Source organism: Argentina silus (assembly GCF_951799395.1).
Source record: "Argentina silus genome assembly, chromosome: 3".
In the NCBI taxonomy this organism is placed as follows: domain Eukaryota; kingdom Metazoa; phylum Chordata; class Actinopteri; order Argentiniformes; family Argentinidae; genus Argentina; species Argentina silus.
In genome coordinates this window covers 16,550,109-16,570,960 of record NC_139657.1, presented here as the reverse complement: position 1 = coordinate 16,570,960, position 20,852 = coordinate 16,550,109, and the positions used below count along the sequence as shown (strand labels likewise).

Sequence of the window (20,852 nt, the reverse complement as noted above, 5' to 3'; positions counted from 1 at the left end):
ATCAGTACTGTCTGCCATTGGCTACATCATATACCAACACTGCGCCACAGTACCTAACGTCTACAGTTTCCTATAAGGACATGTCATTACATAAGGTAAATGTGCGCTAAATGATCTTATCAATAACAGTTGTCAGATATTCAATCTATCTTCATTGTAGTTTATCAGGAATTTACATTATTATTACACAGCATAAGGGACATTATTATCACACAGCATAACCATTAAGTTACTACAGTAGTGGTTGGGGTTGGGAGAAATCAATTTAGTATATGAGACTGTTATTTTAAAAACACTAAAGCTAACAAAAGAAAACTCATAAGACCCTATTCTCCTTCTTTACAGATGCCCAACCAAGTCTACCAGAGTGACAGGCAATTTGATCTTGTTGATTTCCAATGCTGAGTGACGGAATGAAGGCTCCCGAAGATGTACATTTGAGCCTAAAACCAGAGACATCACGGACAAAATATGTCCCTAAATATCTATTTATAAACTGCGATTGATCTGATTGTGACTGTTTCTATGACTGAAAGTGATGTGTATCTATTTATCAAGAGATTCTATTTTACTGAATATATGTATATATCTTGGATTATAATTTACAATAAATACTGAGAATAATATACTGGATTTGTTTATTTATTTTTCACCAAGAATCAGTTATAATGATCCATCAATTTGGGCCATTGACGAAATCTGAATGACATGCAAGTTAAGAGATGACGACCTGCACAGCCCTGATGTAATGTTAACATCGCCTAGCATCCTGGTGGTGGTTAGTTACATGGCAGCAGTAGCTTGTGTTTCCTGGTTAGGATCAAACACACCCTTTATCATCATTACAAAGGAGTGTTAATTGGAGCCATGATGAGGCCTGTGAGGTCTTCAGGAGGATTATCCTGGTGGTAATTCACACTCCTGGCCAGAAAACACAGCTAATTGACACTTAAAGGTCCTTTATTCCCAGCCCAGATAAACAAATGAATTTAGCTCAGCAAGGGCCCTCCTTTGATAGTCACACTCAGCCCAGACTCCAGACAGCAGTAGGTTTACTCAAATAAGCAGCTTTTCTGTTGACCAAAATCCTCCTTTTTGACTACTCAAAAAGTAGATACTTATATGTATTTTTTCTAAATGAAGTAATGGCAGAATAATAATGATCCTGATACAATTACAAATGACATACAGTAATGTAATGTATGTGCATAGCCCTTATCCCCTCCATTGTATCCTTAGTGTATCATGGTAAAGTAGAAGTGTTAATGCCCCTGTGTGGGTTAGTTTATGGGTCTAGGTGACAGTCCCCCTGCTGTCAATGGATTCTGAGTCCCAGACAGACACAACACACTCAGGGGAAAGAATGTCACACTCTGAATGGGGAAGACACTTCCTCTGTAGCTGTAGCTGTCTCATCCACGTCCCCTCCCTACTTTGATCAAGTGGATGATGTGTGTGATGCAACAGTTGGACAACATTTCAAATCGACAAACATTCAACACCAGTTTAATGCAGTTAGACGTATCAAGCATATATCAGACATGTACAAACACAGTCATCAAGGACACAATCAACAGTGGATAGAAAAGACATTTGGTTAAAGACGATGGTTAATGTGTTTTATGATAATTTCATATGCTACATTAAATACATTGCATATGAGATTCAACAGCTTTAAATTGTACAAACAATTGACTACAAAATTGTCTGGGTGATATTGATAATGATATTATGTAATGTGGGGAATTTAGGCCGTCTCACTAATGAACCAGTCCATGACATCCTTATTGTTCTCTGCCACCCATTTGATGTTAGCCGTGGTTCTCTCGATGGCCTGTTCCAATGCCAAGGTGCCAGAGCCAAAACCAGTGTCTGAGTTGACCTCCTTGAATTTCTGGAGCTAAAATGAGAGAAGATTGAATTGAAGATTGAAGTTGAGTATCATTCTTGTTTTGTAGGAAGTGCTGCATAAAAATCGATCAAATCAAATCAATAGTGTCAAAATCAATCCAATTCAGCATTTATGAATCAATCAATGAGGGTTACCTCTTCAAGTTCAGCTGTTGTTGAGAATCTCGTGGTCACACCACTTATCATGTTGGCGAATGAGAACGATCCAACACCATATCTAGGACATATGACCATCATAAGTTACTAATGTTCAGCAGTATGGATGTGGTCTACAGATAATATTTTTATACTTTTTTTGGGCCCAACTTACTCTGTGAACATGTACTTCCAGTTGTCTCTCACAAAGTGCCAAGCCAATAATTGACCCTCCTTATTACCAGAGATGTAAACAATAACAGAAGTAGCATCCTGCTTACGGATCATGTCTGAGTCCAGGGTGTATTGAAGGTAACTGCAATGAGGCAGTAGAGTGTCAGAAACTATATTTAATTAACGCACACACATATGCACACACGCGCACCCACACCCACACCCACACACACACACACACACACACACACACACACACACACACACACACACACACACACACACACACACACACACACACACACACCTCTTCAGGAGCTCACGGTCCTTCGTACAGGCCAGAGAAGACAGCAGCTTATCTGCTTCACTGGCTGTAGTGGCGTTCTTGAACATCCTCCAACCAAAATCCCACTCTGTGGCGCCCCCTGCTGCAATGGCACTGCAGTACACTGTTGTCCTCAAGTTAGGGTATATCCTGATATAAAACCAACCCCCAATGCAAAGGCGGTTTTATGGTTTGTAATTGAAAACAGAGCAAATTCCATAAGCTGCACACACACACACACACAACCTTGGTTGTGTGGAAATAAAATGATCTCATATCTTGTATTAGCATCTAAATTAAACAACTAAACTCACGGGTTGTTGGCAGGGTTGGTCATCCACTGTTTGTACCAGCTGGTGGTCAGGTTCAGACATTCCTCCACCCCAGTGCTGCAGGCCATCCTGATGGCATTCACCTGGTTGTACCTGGAAGGGAAATAACAGAGAGAGGAGGAACAACAAGGTATTAGTTGTGGGTATTAGTTGTTTTGGGTATTAGTTCACAATCAAGTATTACTGTAGTGTAGTTGAGAGCCGTGAAGTGGAGAGTAGAGTTGGGGAAGGGCAGGGTTGGGTAGTGGAGTGGATTGTTGTGTAAGGTAGTATGTTGTCAATCGTCAGGGCTCTTAGATCAGCATGCAAATAGTAAAATATCCCAAAGGGATTGTATGAGCAACAGGTAATCACAGAATGTATAGAGCCATACTGTATACTCCCTTTAGACTACACCAAATACACTGATAATCAATTTATAAAAGTCATGCCCTAAAAGCACGCCCTGCCTAAGTTAACTATATCAACTATAAGTTGTCAACACATCCTGACTCCGTTCCACTCACTGGTCAGTGTGCCCCTCAGGTACTTTACTCCAGTTTGACGTCACGTCCTTGAAGTACAGAAACAGGGGCGTCACTTGAGTCCTTATATAAACCTACAAGAGAGGAACAAAAATCACATTGCATAATTCATTCATTCAACTAGGATTAGTATTTTCAATAAATAAATAAAATAAAAATGGATGATTCATTGTCACAGGGACACAAAAATGAAAAAGTAGCAAACTGCATTTATTCAAGTAGGATAGGTATTTTCAATAGATCCCAAAATTGTCTTTATGATATATTGTTCACAGAAATAAAAGAATATTCAACCTTCATTGGCACATATACTTCTGTTCGATCAAACATCAAGTAGAAATAATCCAGATTGTTCAGAGCTGATTGCCACGGCATGTATTCCCTCTCTCTGGAGAGATATTTAGTTGTTCTCAGAGCCAGTGTTGTTTGAATGATTTTTGCCCTGTAAATGGAAAGACTCATCAGGTAGTCATCAAAATACAATGTGAAACTACTTTCCACAAAAATGCATTTGGTCGTTGTTGCATAACATTTTGGTGGTTCATATCCCAACCTTGCAAGATTAAAAGCATCATCCACAAGTTGGGCCCTGTTGATAACTGGAATAACCTATAAAAAGATATTCAAGTTATCATGTGCAGTCATATAGCAGAATATTAACTAATCAACGTAAAGATAATTTGAATTTGAATTTTTTTTAAATAAATATTGAAATTATATTTTACCTCATGATCAACGTTCAGTTGAATGAGGAGACGTTCCCAGTTGCCAAGGTCGTAGTTAACCCGGTAGTATCCAGTCACATTGAGGTTGGCTAGGACCCACTCATCATTGCTTTTCATGTCAGGGATGATGACTGAGTGGAAGATATATAGTAAATATATGATACCCATGCTCCCACATTGAATAAGATACCGTATGCAGTGAGCGGACATTCACACATCAATATTTTTACACTATTTTCTAACTCCACAGGATAGGGTAAATACACCATTACTGCATACATATACAAAGTGTTACAGATAATACTTGTAGCAGGTTTTCTGTATCCAAACCATTTTTCTCCAGCAGCCATGTGTCTTTCTGAACTACTTGTGACTTCATCCATTTGATTGGTATCATCCATTCATAGCTGAGGGACAAAGATATAGAAAACATGTGTGTCATTATTGCGAATGCTGAGTCCACTCCCATGGCATTAATTTTAATTATCTTTTTTATTCAACAGACAAAGTGAGAGAAAGAGAGAGAGAGAGAGAGAGAGAGAGAGAGAGAGAGAGAGAGAGAGAGAGGAGATTGGTGTAAGCAATTTTACCTACACTAATCCTATGTTTTTAAATCCTTGTAGGGGAGCGCACATGTCTATACTTTAAGGAAAAGGATGGAGAATTGGGAAGCAATAATGGGTCTATGTTCTCAAGACAGGAGCATTACCAACTAGACCAACCCTAGGCCAGGAACCTCATGGCATCAAGTCAGAAAACACATACTTGAAATCAGATTGTCTGTCCAAAACAGATTCAGGGTCTAGACGGAAGTGCTTCTGGGATATCTCTCCTGTGGTGGTCTCTATGGTAAGCACAGGGAAGCCAATCTGTAGAACCCAGCGGTTCATGATGTCATGAACTCGATGAGGAAGTACTGTTCCAGCGGCATTTACTGCCTGGAAAGGAGGGCAATGCAAACAACACAGCTAAAGAGGACAGCATATCACAAATCACAAGGCATTTCACATCAACCACTAAGGGGCAGCATTTTCATTTTTCCAAACTCTGAGGAAATCTATACAAACTGTTGATTGTTTCAGGAACTTACTTTTTGTAGATGATCCCAGAGGTCTGTGCCCACTGTGTTGCCATAGGCAAAGTGGTTCAGGTAGCTCTGGAAACAAAAAATTCATTGTGAATTCGGGAAAGTTAGTCATATTAGGCAATATTAACATATTTCAGTGTGATTAATATCAACTTCACTTTTGAGACAAGGCCCAGAGCGGTCACTCGCTGATTTAATACATACATTGAGTCCCTGGACAAAGACCGGCTCAGTTAGGAAATCAGACAGCATTCTCAGTACTGCTGCCCCCTAGAGAGAGAGAGAGAGTGAGAGAGACAGAGAGAGAGAGAGAGAGAGACAGCGAGAGAGAGAGAGAGAGAGAGAGAGAGAGAGAGAAAGGGAGAGAGAGAGAGAGAGGGGGAATGGGAGAGTGAGAGAAGGAGAGAGAGAGAGAAAGAGGGAGAGGGAGATGATGCAGAGATGATATACAGCGTTAGATACAGTATAATATCACATGTCATGCTAACAACTGTCATCTGAGTAAGCTTTGCCTGTTTTAAGATTACCTTGCTGTAAGAAATGGCATCAAACTGCTCAGTGATCTGTTCAGGAGTAATGATCTCATCCTCTTTAGAGGACAGGGGGTGAGACGAGGCCAGGGCATCTACTGCAAACACCCTGTGTACGTCATCTAGAACAATTAGGTCTTTCTGTGAAGAAGAGGGAGATAAGTGTACAGTATAAGCCTCACACAATACTAACATAACATCCTCCTAGATTTTGTGGCAACTTTATCAGACGCTAAGGGCAAGAAAATGTTTGACGGTATTGTGGTATTAAAGGCATTGTATTGTTGTAGAAGTGAAGAGTTTGGCTATAATTCAATCTATGCAGATGAGTGGATGTTTTGGGTATTCAACAAGAGACCTCACCACATTCCATGTAGGTTCAGCATCGTCTGCCCCCAGGTATGACACGTAGGACGCAAAGCCCTCGTTCAGCCAGACCTCATTCCACCACCTCAGTGTCACAAGGTTCCCAAACCACTGGGAGAGAAATAACTCAATCACATCACAGACAACAATGAAATAAATGTTTGATCTGATACCACAGTAACACTTGATATCACTGTGTTCTTGTTGTAAGTGTCATAACAGGTCACTGTGTCAAACGAGCAATGCTGAATACTGCCTAACCTCTAACATACTCAAAGTACTCAAAGTACTATTGTGATTTTGCAAAAACGTACTGTAGTGCTTTGTGGTAACATGAAGATACTCACGCCTCACTATGTGGTACAGTACTATCGTTTCTGATATACCTTTGCCTAGGTGACTGTGTTGGACTAAAGTACCATGTGAGCCAGTTCATGTGCTATGATGGTAGCTGTTCTCTCCTTGTTGCCGTTAGAGGATGTGACAGGATCATACAGCAGGTGTGTTTCTCTGTAGGTAACTAGTCCCCAGTTCTCCATCGCCCCAAAGTAGAAGTCTGGTAAAGCAATCTGGTCTATAGGCGGGAAGTTTGAAAAGAAGCACAGAAATGATTATCCAACACTCAACGGTTCAATTGTAAAGCCACTACTAATGAACTGTGCAAAATCATGTGATTACAATGTTATTACTACAGTAATTACACAAATACCTGGACAACATAATGTACTGCAAGGTGTGTTCTCAAACTCTCACCTGACTTGGAGAGAGGGTAGGGGGTATCATAATACACCTCAAAGAAGGTAAGGATCGGTCCAGTGAGATTAAGGGCGTACACTCCATGTCCCTCACTGATGGCTCCCCTACGAGCCCAGATACGAATCTGCACAGACCAACAGGGAGACACTCACACACCTCTCACTGATACAGTGTAGGCACAACTTATAAGGATGAGCTGGCTAAGATCTTTGAGTAAGGCACAACATGTAGCTGTGGGTAGGAAAAAGTGATGGGAGTTTATTGTGCCATATATCCCAAAGGGAGTTAGTATACCGAAATAAAACCTACTGTATACATAATTCAGTAATCAAAAGGTTACATTATGGGGCTATGGTTGTGTCAGCTAGCTAAGATTCTTCTTTTTTTTTTTTTTACAGATTTTTTGTTGTGTCCTCGGCACAAGTGGTGGAGAACTCAGTTGCAATGTACAGGTACTCCAGAAATCACTTCACTTCCATTAGGGGTCATGGAAATTGTTATTGAGTTAATTGACTGTTTTTGGGGAATGCATTCTGAAGCTGTCTTTAGCACAGGCAGGGCTATGCTACAGTAGGTGACACTGCAATTACTCCCATAAGTCCACAGATTGAGAAAGTGGAGCTACAGCGTTGTTGTTGTTGTTGTTGTTGTTGTTGTTGTTGTTGTTGTTGTTGTTGCTGCTGCTATACATATTAAACTGATTCAAAAACCACATTTGATATCATTACCAAGATGTCTCCCTCTTGAGTGCTGACGTATGAGTAGTCACTGACTATCAGGGCCAGAAGATAGGTGGACATTTTCTTGGTGGGCTCGAACTTGGTTTGGGTGACATCCTCAGCATTGATGGTGGTGTTGACTATCTCTGAACAAGAGTAAAAAAAAAAGTAGATATATAGTGTAGTATTTATGAGCACAGAGGGGTACCCTATTCTTTCAAACAATAATAAATGATTAAAGGGTTACCAAAAATACAAAATAAAAACAGTATTATATTGCATACTGTATATGGAAACTGTAACTCCTTCTTGATAGCCTATTGATAAAAATATATATTTTCAACCTACGTTCCTCCTTGCCGTTGGACAGGGCCACAGTCCCCCTGGGATGGGTGAGAGTGATGTGGAAGATAGCCTTCATGGCAGGTTCATCAAAACAAGGGAAGGTTTTCCTGGCATGAGTTGGATGCATCTGAGAGGTAGCCACAACCCTGTAAAGGACAAGAATGGTCTGATCATTATACTTTCTGGGCCCGACCATGGAGAAAAATCTGATAGCACTTTACTTATAATGGATGTATGCAACCTGACTGGGATTCGATTCTGGGTCTTCTCACCAAACACCCACCTTAGGATGAGCTAGGCATGGATGTGAGGAGGGAAGGCTACTAAAGAATCAAGATTTGAATAACATGGGGGTTGTCTGGTTATCTATGCGAAATGTCCCACCCAGTGATCACAATGGTCATTAACTACCTTGACTGTTTAAAGGTTGAATGACCATTTATTCAAATGAAGTCACTTCCTGATTGCATGTGACTTGGTTCCTGTTTTTGAAAGGTCACCTCTCTGCTGATATTTTCTGCATTTCCTATACTGTTCACACTTCCACTTTTATATTTACAATGTAGCCTAAATGATTAGACATGTACAACCCGAGCCATATACAGTATTTAAGGTTCTGTGTTTTCCTGATTCGACTGATTAGATCTAACTGATTTTCAATACAATGTGACTGTGGAAGTACAGTGCTGAACATAACAGAAGTTAATCATTGCTAAGATTCTATTGACTCACTTTCGAACTCCATCTTCCTCATATTCACTCCTGTAGAACCCTGCTAGGTCATCAGCTAACTCCCCTTCAAACTCTGTGTCCAGCTGGTAGAATTTTCCGACTGCCAACTTGCCATTCAGCTCTAACACCAAGAACTGCGTCGGTACATATAGCCAGGACTTCTTTGTAGTTGGTGCAGCTATTCCCCCAAGACCAGAGAGCTGTGCTAGATGACCACTGTATATGGTGTAGTTGAGCTTGTTGGAGTGGATGAGGATCAGATCTGTCTCCTGCAGGCATTGGAAGACCACAGAGGATTTCCCTGTGAAGATGTAGAGGCCCTGGGCGTTGGGGACCAGCCGAGGCCACAGGGTGACGTTGTAGTGGTCGGGCATAAGAGCATCGGGGAGACGGTACTTCTCCCAAGGGGCGTTGACATCACTGCTGTCATCTGTGAGGGCAACAGCCCATATTGTAACGATGGTCACCACGGAGATGACTCCCAAAACTATGCAGAAAACGCACAGTTTGCTGACTGTGCAGCCTTTCCCCATGTCTAACTGAAGCAACACTACCAAGAGAGACTAGACTACTGCTAGGGCTTGTCTCTGCCTTACTCAGACTTCTCTCCCACCAAAATCAATGGGTGATGTATTCAAATAGTAGGCCTATGGCGTACGAGGGTGGGGAAATGCTGATAACTGTACGCCTCAGTTACAGATGTATGATAAGAGTGAAAAATTGGCTGCAATAACCTTTTATTGTGTAGTTCTGACAGCATCAGACATGTTTACACGTTCATCGATCACCATGTGGCTTGCAGTGTATGATGGGATGGTCCGTAACCGTTATGGACCATCCCATCCCAGTCGGCAAAGAACGAGGGGCCACCCATGGGGTTACGAAAAATACACAATAGGCTGTTGGAATGGTATCAAACACATATCAAAAACATGTGTTTGATATTGTACCATTCCTCATTCCATTCATTGCATTACAATAAGCCCGTCCTCTGATTTCTCCTTCCCACCAGCCTCTACTGCAAAAGGTTTATGTCATCATGTCATCACAGCCATAATATCCTGGTACAGATACCACTTTGGAGTGCTAGTCCTAGATTAATCTATTACTTTTTAATGTAAAGTTATCCATTTCTTTCCTGTAACCTGAATGTTCATTAGAAGAAGAATTAGCCACAGTGGGTACAACAGGAGGAAAAGAGTCAAACAAATAATTTTATTATTTCCACAAATATAAACTACAGTATTTAAAAACAAATCAACATACAGTCGTAGAAAGTTATGGTGTTTAAATATCTACACATGTTAAGAATCAGCTAACAAAAAAATACAGTATATACTGTATATAACAGCATTTTGAACAAAAGCAGAGGATTTAAATTCATACAGTAAGAATTTGAGTTATTTCTCCACAGTATACACATACTAGCACTTCTGAAATCCAGTTGCTCTATGACTTCAAGAATATACATGTTGTTAACCATTCGAGACAAAAAAAAAACTATCATCATAACAAAAAACATGTCCCTTTGCGAGATCTGGAGTAATAAATAAATGGACTGGGGTGTATCTACTGGGCTGTACTGTATGTGTCATGATTATGGTGCAGCCTCCTTCTTGAACCAATCCAGCACTTCCTGCTTGTTCTCTGCCACCCATTTGATGTTGGCTGTGGTTCTCTCGATGGCCTGTTGCAATGCCAAGGTGCCAGAGCCAAAACCAGTGTCTGAGTTGTCCTCCTGGAACTGCTTGAGCTGGGAAGGAAAGAAGAAACATGATTTCACTATTATTGCTGCAATATTATAACACAATATTGCTGGTACAATTCAACATGGAGGCTACAGTATATGACATTTGGAGTTTGACAAAACTGTGTATCAACCTGTTTGAGCTCGAATTCTGTTGAAAACCTCTTGGTCACACCGGTGATGAGATTTGAGAATGAGAAAGATCCACCACCATACCTAGATGAGAATAACAGAACATAATAATGGGTTTGATCCAATATCAATAGATCACATTTGATCATTTTCACTGTGTTTTTGTTTTGTGTCATATCATTGCTGCATGTTAATCTGTGTTTGTGATGTTTGTTCTGTATGTTCAAAGTCATGGAAAAACTTTATTAACACATGTCCTGAAACAATTGATACAATATCTGTTTAAACTCACTGAGTGAAGATGTGTATCCATTTGTCTCTGACAAAGTCCCAGGCCAGAGACTGGCCCACAACGTTACTGGCGATGTAAACAATGGTGGAGGTGGCATCCTGCTTGCGAATTTTGTTTGCATCCAGGGTATAGTCCAGGTACCTGAAGTAGAAAACATAGGGTGAGACAGTGAAGCAAGTCACAAACAATTGTCTTTTTAAAGCACATCCTGCTTGAACATTTGTGGACACAAATGGAGTGATACATAAATCACATGCATACAATTTTGAGAAATATTCAATTTCCTTTGTATTTTTTATGACGAGTTTCTCTCAGGGTCTTATCCTTATCCCTGTCCTATCCTTATCCCTATTACTTTTGTGTGCAAATAGACACATTTTAGTTTTAAAATTAATCAGTTTTAACATATTAATATATTTGACCAATCTGGCCATGGAAACTCTTGGAAACTGACCTTTTGAGTAGCCAGGGCTGCTTGGTACAGGCCAAAGCAGAGCGAATCTTGTCTGCTTCACTAGCAATGGTGGCATTGTTGAACATCTCCCAACCGAAGTCCCACTCCATGGCGCCCCCTGCTCCGATAGCACTGCAGTACACTGTCGTTCTCAAATTGGGGTGAATCCTGATGGATATTTAATAATAATCAATCAATATGTTGCCATTAGAACATGTATGGTATCATTACACCCTACATACCGTATATCACTTAATTAACAAATCCTGATATTGGCTGTTAGTTATAGATATTCAAAAATGAAGGTGAGTTGTATTGAGGTACTGCTTTACTTACGGATTGTTGTCAGGGTTGAGCATCCACTGACTGTACCAGCCTGTAGTCAGGTCCTGGCACTCCTTCACTCCTGTGCTGCAGGCCATCCTGATGGCATTCACCTGGTTATACCTGCAAACAGGTAGATATAACAGTGGATGGGGTAAAAGATGCAGACTTTGTATGGACTCAAAATAGAGAAAAAGTGGAATAGGATTATTATAAAATATTGTTGATTAACTCACTGGTCCATGTGCCCATCAGGTACTATGTTCCAGGACGAAGTGAGGTCCTTGAAGTAATTAAATAATGGTTCCACTTGTTTTTTCAGGTAGGCCTAAAAGATAGAAAAGGATAGAAAGATGATCCATCCAATTTATTCCCATCATATTTGAGTAGCATTCTGCCTTATTTATTTATTTAGCCTTTCTTTATACAGGTAAGTCAATAAATAACAACATGTTGGATATTCATCTTTAGCATTTATATTATTATCTATATTACCCCTGTAAAAAATAAACAAACCTGCATTTCCCCATAGACTTCACTTCGATCGAACATGAGGTAGAAGAAGTCCAGGTTGTCCAGTGCTGACTCCCAAGGCATGTACTCTGTTTCTCCAGAAAGATACTTGGTTGTTTCCAGGGCCAAAACTGTAGGGATCCTTTTTGCCCTGTATGGAAAGAATAAATGGTTGTATAGAGTGTTTTTCTGCATCATGAATGTAATATCAAATGAATATCTTATTGCTTATTTCTTGCAGCAAACTGTGCTATGTGCTATCATTCTCACTCACCTTGCAAGGTTAAAAGCATCATCCACTAGTTGAGCTCTGTTGATAATTGGAATAGACTACACAAAAGACATATCAAGATTAGTATCAGCATTCCCACCAGTTTCCTGTTGTATTTGTATGTATTTCAAATAGTAATTCATTTGAAGACAGAGAGGTAACCAACAGGCCATTTTTGGCTGGGGAATGATCTTTGTGAAAAGATGTGAACATCAATAACCCTGGCTCCCATTTTTCCACCCTTCTCCTAACTTTAGGACCTAAAGTATACACTTGTGCACTTTCTCACATGGATTAACCTGGAAATGGACTGGTGTAAGAGCCTATGCTTAGACCAATCGTATGCTTTTAAATTATTGTGGGAAAGTGAAAAAGTGCATGCTTCCGGAGAGGGTGGGGAAGTTAGTTAATAGGTTTCATGTACCGGACGAGAGGCAGGGTCACTCAGTGCAGCGAGGAGGCGGTTCCAGTTGGGCACGTCATAGTTAACTCTGTAGTATCCATAGACATCGAGATTGGCCAGCACCCAGTCGTTCCCACTCATTTTCATTTCATCAGCAGTAGCTTGATATCAAGAGACAAAAGAGAAATCAGTCATAACCCTTAAAGGTGTTCATAAGCACAACAATTCTCACTGTTGGACTAGTAGGACTTCTGATTAACCAATCTCCTTCCATTCATATTGTCATTACTTTAAATAAACTCAGTAAATTGCACTGATTTCCATATTATAGCATCTTGATACATACTGCTTTTCCCCTCTAGCCATTTCATTTCTGGCTGTGGCACCCCAGTCTTCGCCCACTTGATTGGAACTACCCATATGTAACTGGGGGTGGGGGAAAACATTTTGTTAGCATTTCATTTGGCACACTCAGGGCCTGATTCACAGTGTTTGCAAGGGGGAAAATTGCATATTTTTTCCAAATGAAATTCAACATAGAAGGTAGAACGAAGTAAAAAAAAAAGTTAACAAAAGGAAGGAGACAATTGAGTAAACAAAAATGAAGACAGTTCCATGTTCGGTTTAGTTTTTGGTGTTAAAAAACAGGTGCAAATGCATAGTGAATCTGGACTGATTTCTGATTTCTTTAACTAGATTAATAGTTAGACTACTCATGAAACATGAATGAATGGATTTATGAACACTGAATGAATGCATTTATCCAGTAAACAAAAAACCATTAAGTCATATTTCATGGCTGATTTCAATCGTACTTGAAGGGAGATTCTGGGGGCACAGCAGAGTCAGGGTCCAATAGGAAGTGCTCCTGGGTTAGCTGTCCTGTAGCAGTGTCTATGGTCACAACAGGAAAGCCCATCTGAAGAACCCAAGTGTTCATGATGGCATGTACTCCCTGAGGAAGCACGGTGCCAGTGTCCACTACAGCCTATGGAGGGAGACACGGGACTTGATGGTTAAGAAACAGAAACACAAGAAGTAGATGGTCATACTTTTCCAACAATGATGTCAAGATTGTAATGCAAAATTGAAGTTCACACTGATACTATAATACTATGTTTCATCAAATGATATTTGTTCTATTTGTTGATTTGAGTTTATTATAGGTTTGATGATCTGATCTTTTTTTTCGTGGACAGTAAAGAGACTTGCCTTTTGGAGGTGATCCCAAAGATCTGTGTAGACTGTGTTACCATAGGCAAACGTCGTCAGGTACGTCTGTGGGAAAAACAAAGGTCTGTGTTACGACAGACAAATGTATTTAGCTAGGCTTAAGTCTATGGAAAAAGCAAACATGTTTCTTGACATCACTTAAAGGGATGGCTGTGTAAATGCAAATACTATTACATGGAAATGTGGTATCTTAAGCATTCTTACACTGAGTCCTTGGGAGAAGACATCTTCACTCAGGAAATCTGACAGCATCCTCAACACTGCTGCTCCCTATAGTGGTGGAAAGTACACAATATGCTGATGGTGATACAAGATATAATCAAAACTAAATAAAAGAGAGACAAATCACAGTCATCATTCATGGTGCTGATATATGTTCTTTTCAAAGATCATGTTATATCCAATAGATATTGGCTCGAGCATACTCTACCTTGCTGTAAGAGATGGCATCGAACAGCTCACTGATCTGCTCAGGCCTCTGGATGTCCTCTTCTCTGGAGGACAGGGGATGAGAGGATGCCAGAGCATCTATTGCAAACACTCTGTGTACGTCACCCAAAACTATCAGGTCTTTCTGTGGTGGTGGGGTAAGGACATAATCACACACTGAGGGAATGACAGAGATGTCTATCCGTTCCATGTAGACAAGAGTCTCGTTTACCAAGACTATGTCGACTATTCAGTCACTTGCTCCTGATTTATTCTGATTTTGGTTTGTTCAGTTTTGGTTTGTTCAGCCAAAATATGTACAGTACATACCTATATTATAGAACATATTCATACATAGACACATTACTAGTGTCAGAAAGCAGTAGGCCCTATATAGCATATGAGGATCGGAGGTTGATGAGAAGGATGAAAGAGATGATTGAAACACAAAGACTTACAATTTTCCAGTCAGGTTCAACATTGTCTGCCCCGAGGTACTCTACGTAGGAGGCAAAGCCCTCGTTCAGCCACAGGTCGTTCCACCACTTCAGTGTCACAAGGTTCCCAAACCACTAATGGAGAGATCACGAAAATCACCATCAAATAAAATACAACACAGGTAGACTACCATTTTAATTCACTAGCTAAATCAATCACATTGAGAGATTAGAGGCAATGATGTGATTTATGTTAATCTCAATGTACAGAAATCAAAACCAAAGTCAAACCAAAAATGAATGTACCCTCTGGAATGTATCTAAAATACTGTATATACCATGTGAAAAAAAGAGTAAAGAAAAAATCTAACTGTGTCCATGTTTCCATATTATTTTTTCAATAAAAATAAAAAATAAAACAATATCTATATACCATGTGGGCCAGTTCGTGGGCAATAATGGTGGCAACCCTTTCTTTGTTTGAATTGGAGGACATTTTGGAGTCGTACAAGAGGGCTGTTTCTCTGTAGGTGATGAGGCCCCAGTTCTCCATAGCACCGGCATTGAAGTCAGGCAAAGCAATCTGGTCTGGAAGACAGAAGATGAAAATAAAGATTAGTTTCATACACTATCTTTACAGTAATTCCACAAATAAAGACAGAAGCTATATGACATCAATTTCATTTTACACATACAAAGATGAACAGAAGTAGAGGCCATGTAACGGTTATGAACAAAGCGTCATTCGGTTTGATCAGTCAATTATTGACAGCATTTGTCTGTTAAATAGGTTCCTGAAGTTTATCATTAAAGATGTGAGAAATTCAACCTTTGTCAAAATCTTACCTGATTTGGGCAGAGGGTAGGGAACCTTGTAATAGTTTTCAAAGAACTTGAGGATTGGTCCAGTTTGATTGAGGGCGTACTGTCCTTGTCCCTCTGCAATGGCTTTTTTACGGGCAAAGATTCTGATCTGTATAAAATGTATCAACATTAGATTTAAATCTGTACATGACCCATCATCTATCTACATCATGGAAAAATAATTCACATTGAATGGACTATTACATCTTTGATCCACAACATTCAGATTAGCATGAGATTTGAAGTGAGTGGTGTATAAGGATGACATTTAGCATTTTCTTTGAATGGGATAAATTGTGGAATGGCATTTGAGGCAAACTTTTGATATTTTAATGAACAGGTAAAAGACATTACCAATGCACCATCTTCTGTGCTGCTAATGTAGTCGAAGTCACTGACAATAAATGCAAGCAAGTACGTTGACATTTTCTTTGTCTCATCGAAATTTGTTATGGTGACATCCATGCCATCTACAACGCTGTCAACGGGGGCTGAACAAGAAGAAAACAGTAAACAGACACTTAAAGAGAGCAGACATGCTTCATGTTTTTCGAAAGAAAAAAACATCAGTACAAATAATGAATAAGCAGCATTTCTAAATAGTGTTTTTGCCTTGAATTTTGTTATGAAATGTGTGTTTTTCTCAAAGATTGAGGACGTTTCGTTATACAGTTCCTCACCTGTATCGTAACACTGTATCTAGCCAATTAACATCATTGTATTAACATGTTCTTACATAGTACAGTAATTGCTTTGCCCTGGCATGTATGGGGTTGAGCAGTTATTGTTAATGGAAGAAGGACCATTCCTTACAGTACATTAACATTACAGAACATCACAGCTTCTGCATATGAGTCCACAGTGCCTCGGCCATGCAGAAGAAAGTGTACTCTAAGCCTGTGTGCAGTACTGACCCTGCTCCATGCCGTTAGACAGGGCCACAGTCCCTCTGGGATGGATGAGAGTGATGTGGAAGATAGCCTTCATAGCAGGTTCATCAAAGCAGGGGAAGGCTTTCCTGGCATCGGTAGGCTGCATCTGAGTGGTGGCAACAACCCTGAAAGAAATTATGTAAAAGATCAGAACTGTCTCTTGAGTTTCTATTATTCAGTAGAGCATGAGAAATATGGATTTTTTTAAACATTATGTTATAGAGTTTTATATTTAAAGCTCTTTATTGTGTAGCAAAATGCACCTGATGTAGCCTATCTCAGATACTTCCAATACTTCAGGCTGAAACTTACTTCTCAACTCCATCCTCGGTGTATACACTCCTGTAGAAGCCTCCCAAGTCATCTGCTAGCTCCCCAACAAACTCAGTCTCCAGCCGGTAGAATTCTCCAGCTATCAAATTGGCATTCAGCTGCACCACCAAAAACTGAGTTGGCACCTGTCGCCAGGATCTGGATATAGCTGGTACGGTTACAGTACTGTTCCAGTTAGAAAGAGTGACCTGCGGCTGACCATCGATTTCAGTGTAGTTGAGTTTGTTGGAGTGGATGAGGATCAGGTCTGTCTCTTTCAGGCATTGGAAGACCACAGAGGATTTCCCTGAGAAAATGTAGAGGCCCTCGGCATTGGGAGTGAGCCGAGGGAACAGGGTGAGATTGTAGTGGTCAGGCATCAGGCTGTCAGGGAGACGGTACTTGTCCCACGCTTCATTCGAGGGTGTTGGCGTGGTGACCGGTGGCATTGTGACCGGTGTCGTGGTGACCGGTGGCTTGACGGTGGAGCTGACTGCCTCATCGTTTTTAGACTTCTCTTGAGAGTAAACGACTGACAAAGCAATGATGGTGGCCACTGCCCCTGCCCCTAAGACTATCCCCACCACCCCAACTGCCTTGGTGACGTAGAAGCCTTTCCCCATGTTCAGCTGGAGGGAAACTACAGTGTGAAAGAGTCGATGCGGATACAGCTTTGTATAAATACCATGAGTGGACCCTCCTCCTCTCACTCGGGGTAATGGCTGATTCATTAACTCTGGTGGATGGCATGCCCGTAGATGTACAGTTATCTCTGTTATAACGGTAATTGGAACCTAGGTAATAACAGGAAGGATTGAATGCTTATATAATGTTGATATAATTCAGTACATAATGTGCATGGTTTGTCATAGCATTATGTTTACAAAACAAGAGGTATTACTATCCTAAAGAGAGGTTAGTAAAGACACAATTAAGAGATTAGAGTGTAAGCAAGAAGTTCTCTGGACATCACCTTTCCTTCATATTGTGAAATCTTGGAAATGCTGTCTATTCATTTATCATAATGTGTGAGAGGGAATAGAGTATGTCTTTGTTTCTGTGTGAGGGTTAGTTGGGTTAGTTGAGGGTTAGTTGAATTAACCCCACATCACAAAAATCACTGTGAGACCTGACTGAAAGTAGAAATGTAATTTGTATAATAATTTACCCATTCAAACCTTGTGTCAGGCCAAAGTGCATCAAATGCTACAGAAACTGAAGAGCTAAAGTAAATACTATAACAAATGGCAAATATCTGCACATCAAAGTAAATGTGCGAATGTTACTGTTATGAATCCTGAAACTATGTCTTAGGTCAAAAAGTTAATGTTTAAATGTCAGTAGATATGCATGCAATTGTGTCATTGCACAACCCATCTACCTTACTGTAGCATGTGAAGACTCTTTATGGCAGCTTCCATAAAAGATAATTTAATGTAATCATCAAAGAACCTTGGAAAAAAAGAATGCTGAATGATTGCACAACGGTTTAAATCAAATGCTCAAACCTCTAAAGGACTGTTAGAGGAAGTTAGAGGAAAACCTCTTCATCCCCACTACCCCCCTGTACAAGTTTCTCTCCTGGCTTTTTCTTATGATGACTGATGGATAGATGTTTCACTTACTTAAACAAATGTATTTGTTGTAAGTCGCTTTGGATAAAGGCGTCTGCTAAATGCCATAAATGTAAATGTAAACACTTAGTTGATCTGATTGATGATTGTTGGTGATTGTTTGTGAACCGTTTTCTCAATTTGGTAAACTGTTGGAGCACAGCAATGCTCAAAAGCAATGAACAGGCCTTTATGTGAGTGTGAATTATATTAGAACAATGTGTGAAGTATAAGAACAAAGACAGTTGTGGTTTTACAATCTACAATACAATCGTTGCAAAGCACCAACGATCAACATTTATGATGTATTATATGGTGTGATCTTGATCTAACAAATACTTGTAGTTCATAAAAACTCAACTTTGGTGTTGTTATCTTCATGTTATCACTAAACTACTTGATAAAGGAATAATTTAATGAGAAAGAGAGAGGGGGGGTGGTTCATCGGAATGCGTTCCCAAAAGGTGGATTGCTTTACAAGTTCTTTCCACTGTGACTTTGCACATTTAATCTGTAAAAGCTCCCGACCTTTGACATGTTCATATCTTCAGAGATACCCATGTAAGATTTAAAACTATGTTAAGACGCTATCATTTCCACGTGTGACAATGAATGGCGACACCTATTTGCCCATAAAGTTTCTTCAGGAACACACACACACACACACACACACAAGCACATGCTTACAGTATATCACAGATACATAGTTTGTCTTGTTAGCGACAGATCAAATCCTTTGATACTGTATAATACCTTCAAGGGGGTTGGCACACAGTGACACACTCTTACAGATATTAAATGTAAATCAAATGTTATGTATGTCGGTTGAATCCTGTAACTACAGGATTCAACCGACACCTGTACAGGAGGTCCCACTCAAACGGACAAGAGTAATGAAACAGGGGGCGCTTTGTCTTTCTATCTTATTGTGACTAAATATGATCTAGTTACTAATAATTTCTATTCCCAGTCATCATTCCCAGTCACCATACCCAGTCACCATTCCCAGTAACTATTTCTTTCTCCGTCGTTCATGGGATACTTTGTCCAGCTCAACTTAATATCATTGTATATTATATCAGTCAGAGAGTGCTAGACAAAGTATATTCTTCATCAAGAGAGCTGTGGATATTGTGTTTACTCAAGAGAAATAACCAATCAACTTGAACACTTGAGCAAAAATATCTTAACAAAATGTCTGGTAGGTGGTCCACTCTAGTGAAGGCCATTGCATAGGGATTTGAGGAAACCATTCATAACACATATCCATTCATAACACATTTATCTTGAATGTTTCTCATTGTCATTCTATTGGAAAGTTGGAAATTCCATGGACAAACATAGGTTAATGTTTAGTTTAATTCTTTTTCGTTTTGTGGAACTTTGTTCTGGTTCTGAAGCACTACTTTTCAAAACGTCAAACATAAAAACCTTATGAAAACAGGAAGAATACTGTAATAAGGAAAAGGCTTTTAACAAGGGGTAAGCCTCATGGTGATGACCTTGAGTGCACTAAAGGTTTTATGACCCCTCAGGAACATCAAACTTTGTAGTCCAATCATGTGATATATAATACAGAGTGCAGTCTCACATGTCACAATCCCACCTACACCTCTCACACTGATTTGGCCTGTAGTACCAGATAGTCAAAAAGAGGTGTAAATGTCTTATTCTGTTATCTGCTGTTTCAATACTGACTACTCAAGGCCCAGAGGCACAACAGCTACACAGAACTTTATAACTGAACTTAAGTACACCCCTTTTATATGAGCATGACCATGAAAATGTTGTTTTCTGAATCAGTAACAGCTACTGTATGTCAATGTTCCTAAAACTGAAAAAATATTCTCTATGATCTTTCATTTATTCTACTAATCTACATTCCCCCAAATGAGTTGGTCTATACTGCTATGAATTGTAGAATAGAATAGAATAGAATTGTAAGCATCCCTTGTTATTCTTAGGCTATTGGATTTGACCTGTTAGAATAAAAAGGTTTTGCATCATAATATACTCTTTACTGATCTCGGAAGACAGAATCTACATTTACATTTACATTTATGGCATTTAGCAGACACCTTTATCCAAAGCGACCAACAAATACGACAAACAACAAATTTGTTTAAGTAAGTGAATCATCTATCCAACAGTCATCATAAGACAAAGTAATCAATGCTCACACCAGGGGCCATTGGCAGTCGTAATGCCAGAAGGCATTTATTTATTTACTTTTAT

The 20,852-nt window shown here is 39.8% G+C and overlaps 1 protein-coding gene across 1 annotated transcript; it reads right to left on the bottom strand.

Annotated features, from left to right (window-relative positions):
* Positions 1-1,728: 1,728 nt before the first annotated feature.
* On the bottom strand, positions 1,729-17,627 carry LOC310802187 (aminopeptidase N-like; the record flags this gene model as incomplete). Its single annotated transcript, XM_083666481.1, has 40 exons — positions 1,729-1,900; positions 2,047-2,128; positions 2,222-2,362; positions 2,528-2,695; positions 2,860-2,970; positions 3,384-3,475; positions 3,696-3,843; positions 3,955-4,010; positions 4,127-4,257; positions 4,457-4,533; positions 4,892-5,064; positions 5,217-5,282; positions 5,418-5,483; positions 5,741-5,884; positions 6,107-6,220; positions 6,529-6,683; positions 6,863-6,989; positions 7,594-7,730; positions 7,933-8,075; positions 8,662-9,200; positions 10,295-10,414; positions 10,543-10,624; positions 10,833-10,973; positions 11,287-11,454; positions 11,623-11,733; positions 11,847-11,938; positions 12,127-12,274; positions 12,398-12,453; positions 12,819-12,958; positions 13,144-13,223; positions 13,613-13,785; positions 14,010-14,075; positions 14,235-14,300; positions 14,461-14,604; positions 14,918-15,031; positions 15,330-15,484; positions 15,743-15,869; positions 16,115-16,251; positions 16,675-16,817; positions 17,005-17,627. The coding sequence occupies 40 exons, from the start codon at positions 17,625-17,627 to the stop codon at positions 1,748-1,750; spliced, it is 5,709 nt and encodes a 1,902-aa protein (XP_083522607.1). The 3' UTR covers positions 1,729-1,747.
* Between the last annotated feature and the right edge of the window lie 3,225 nt (positions 17,628-20,852).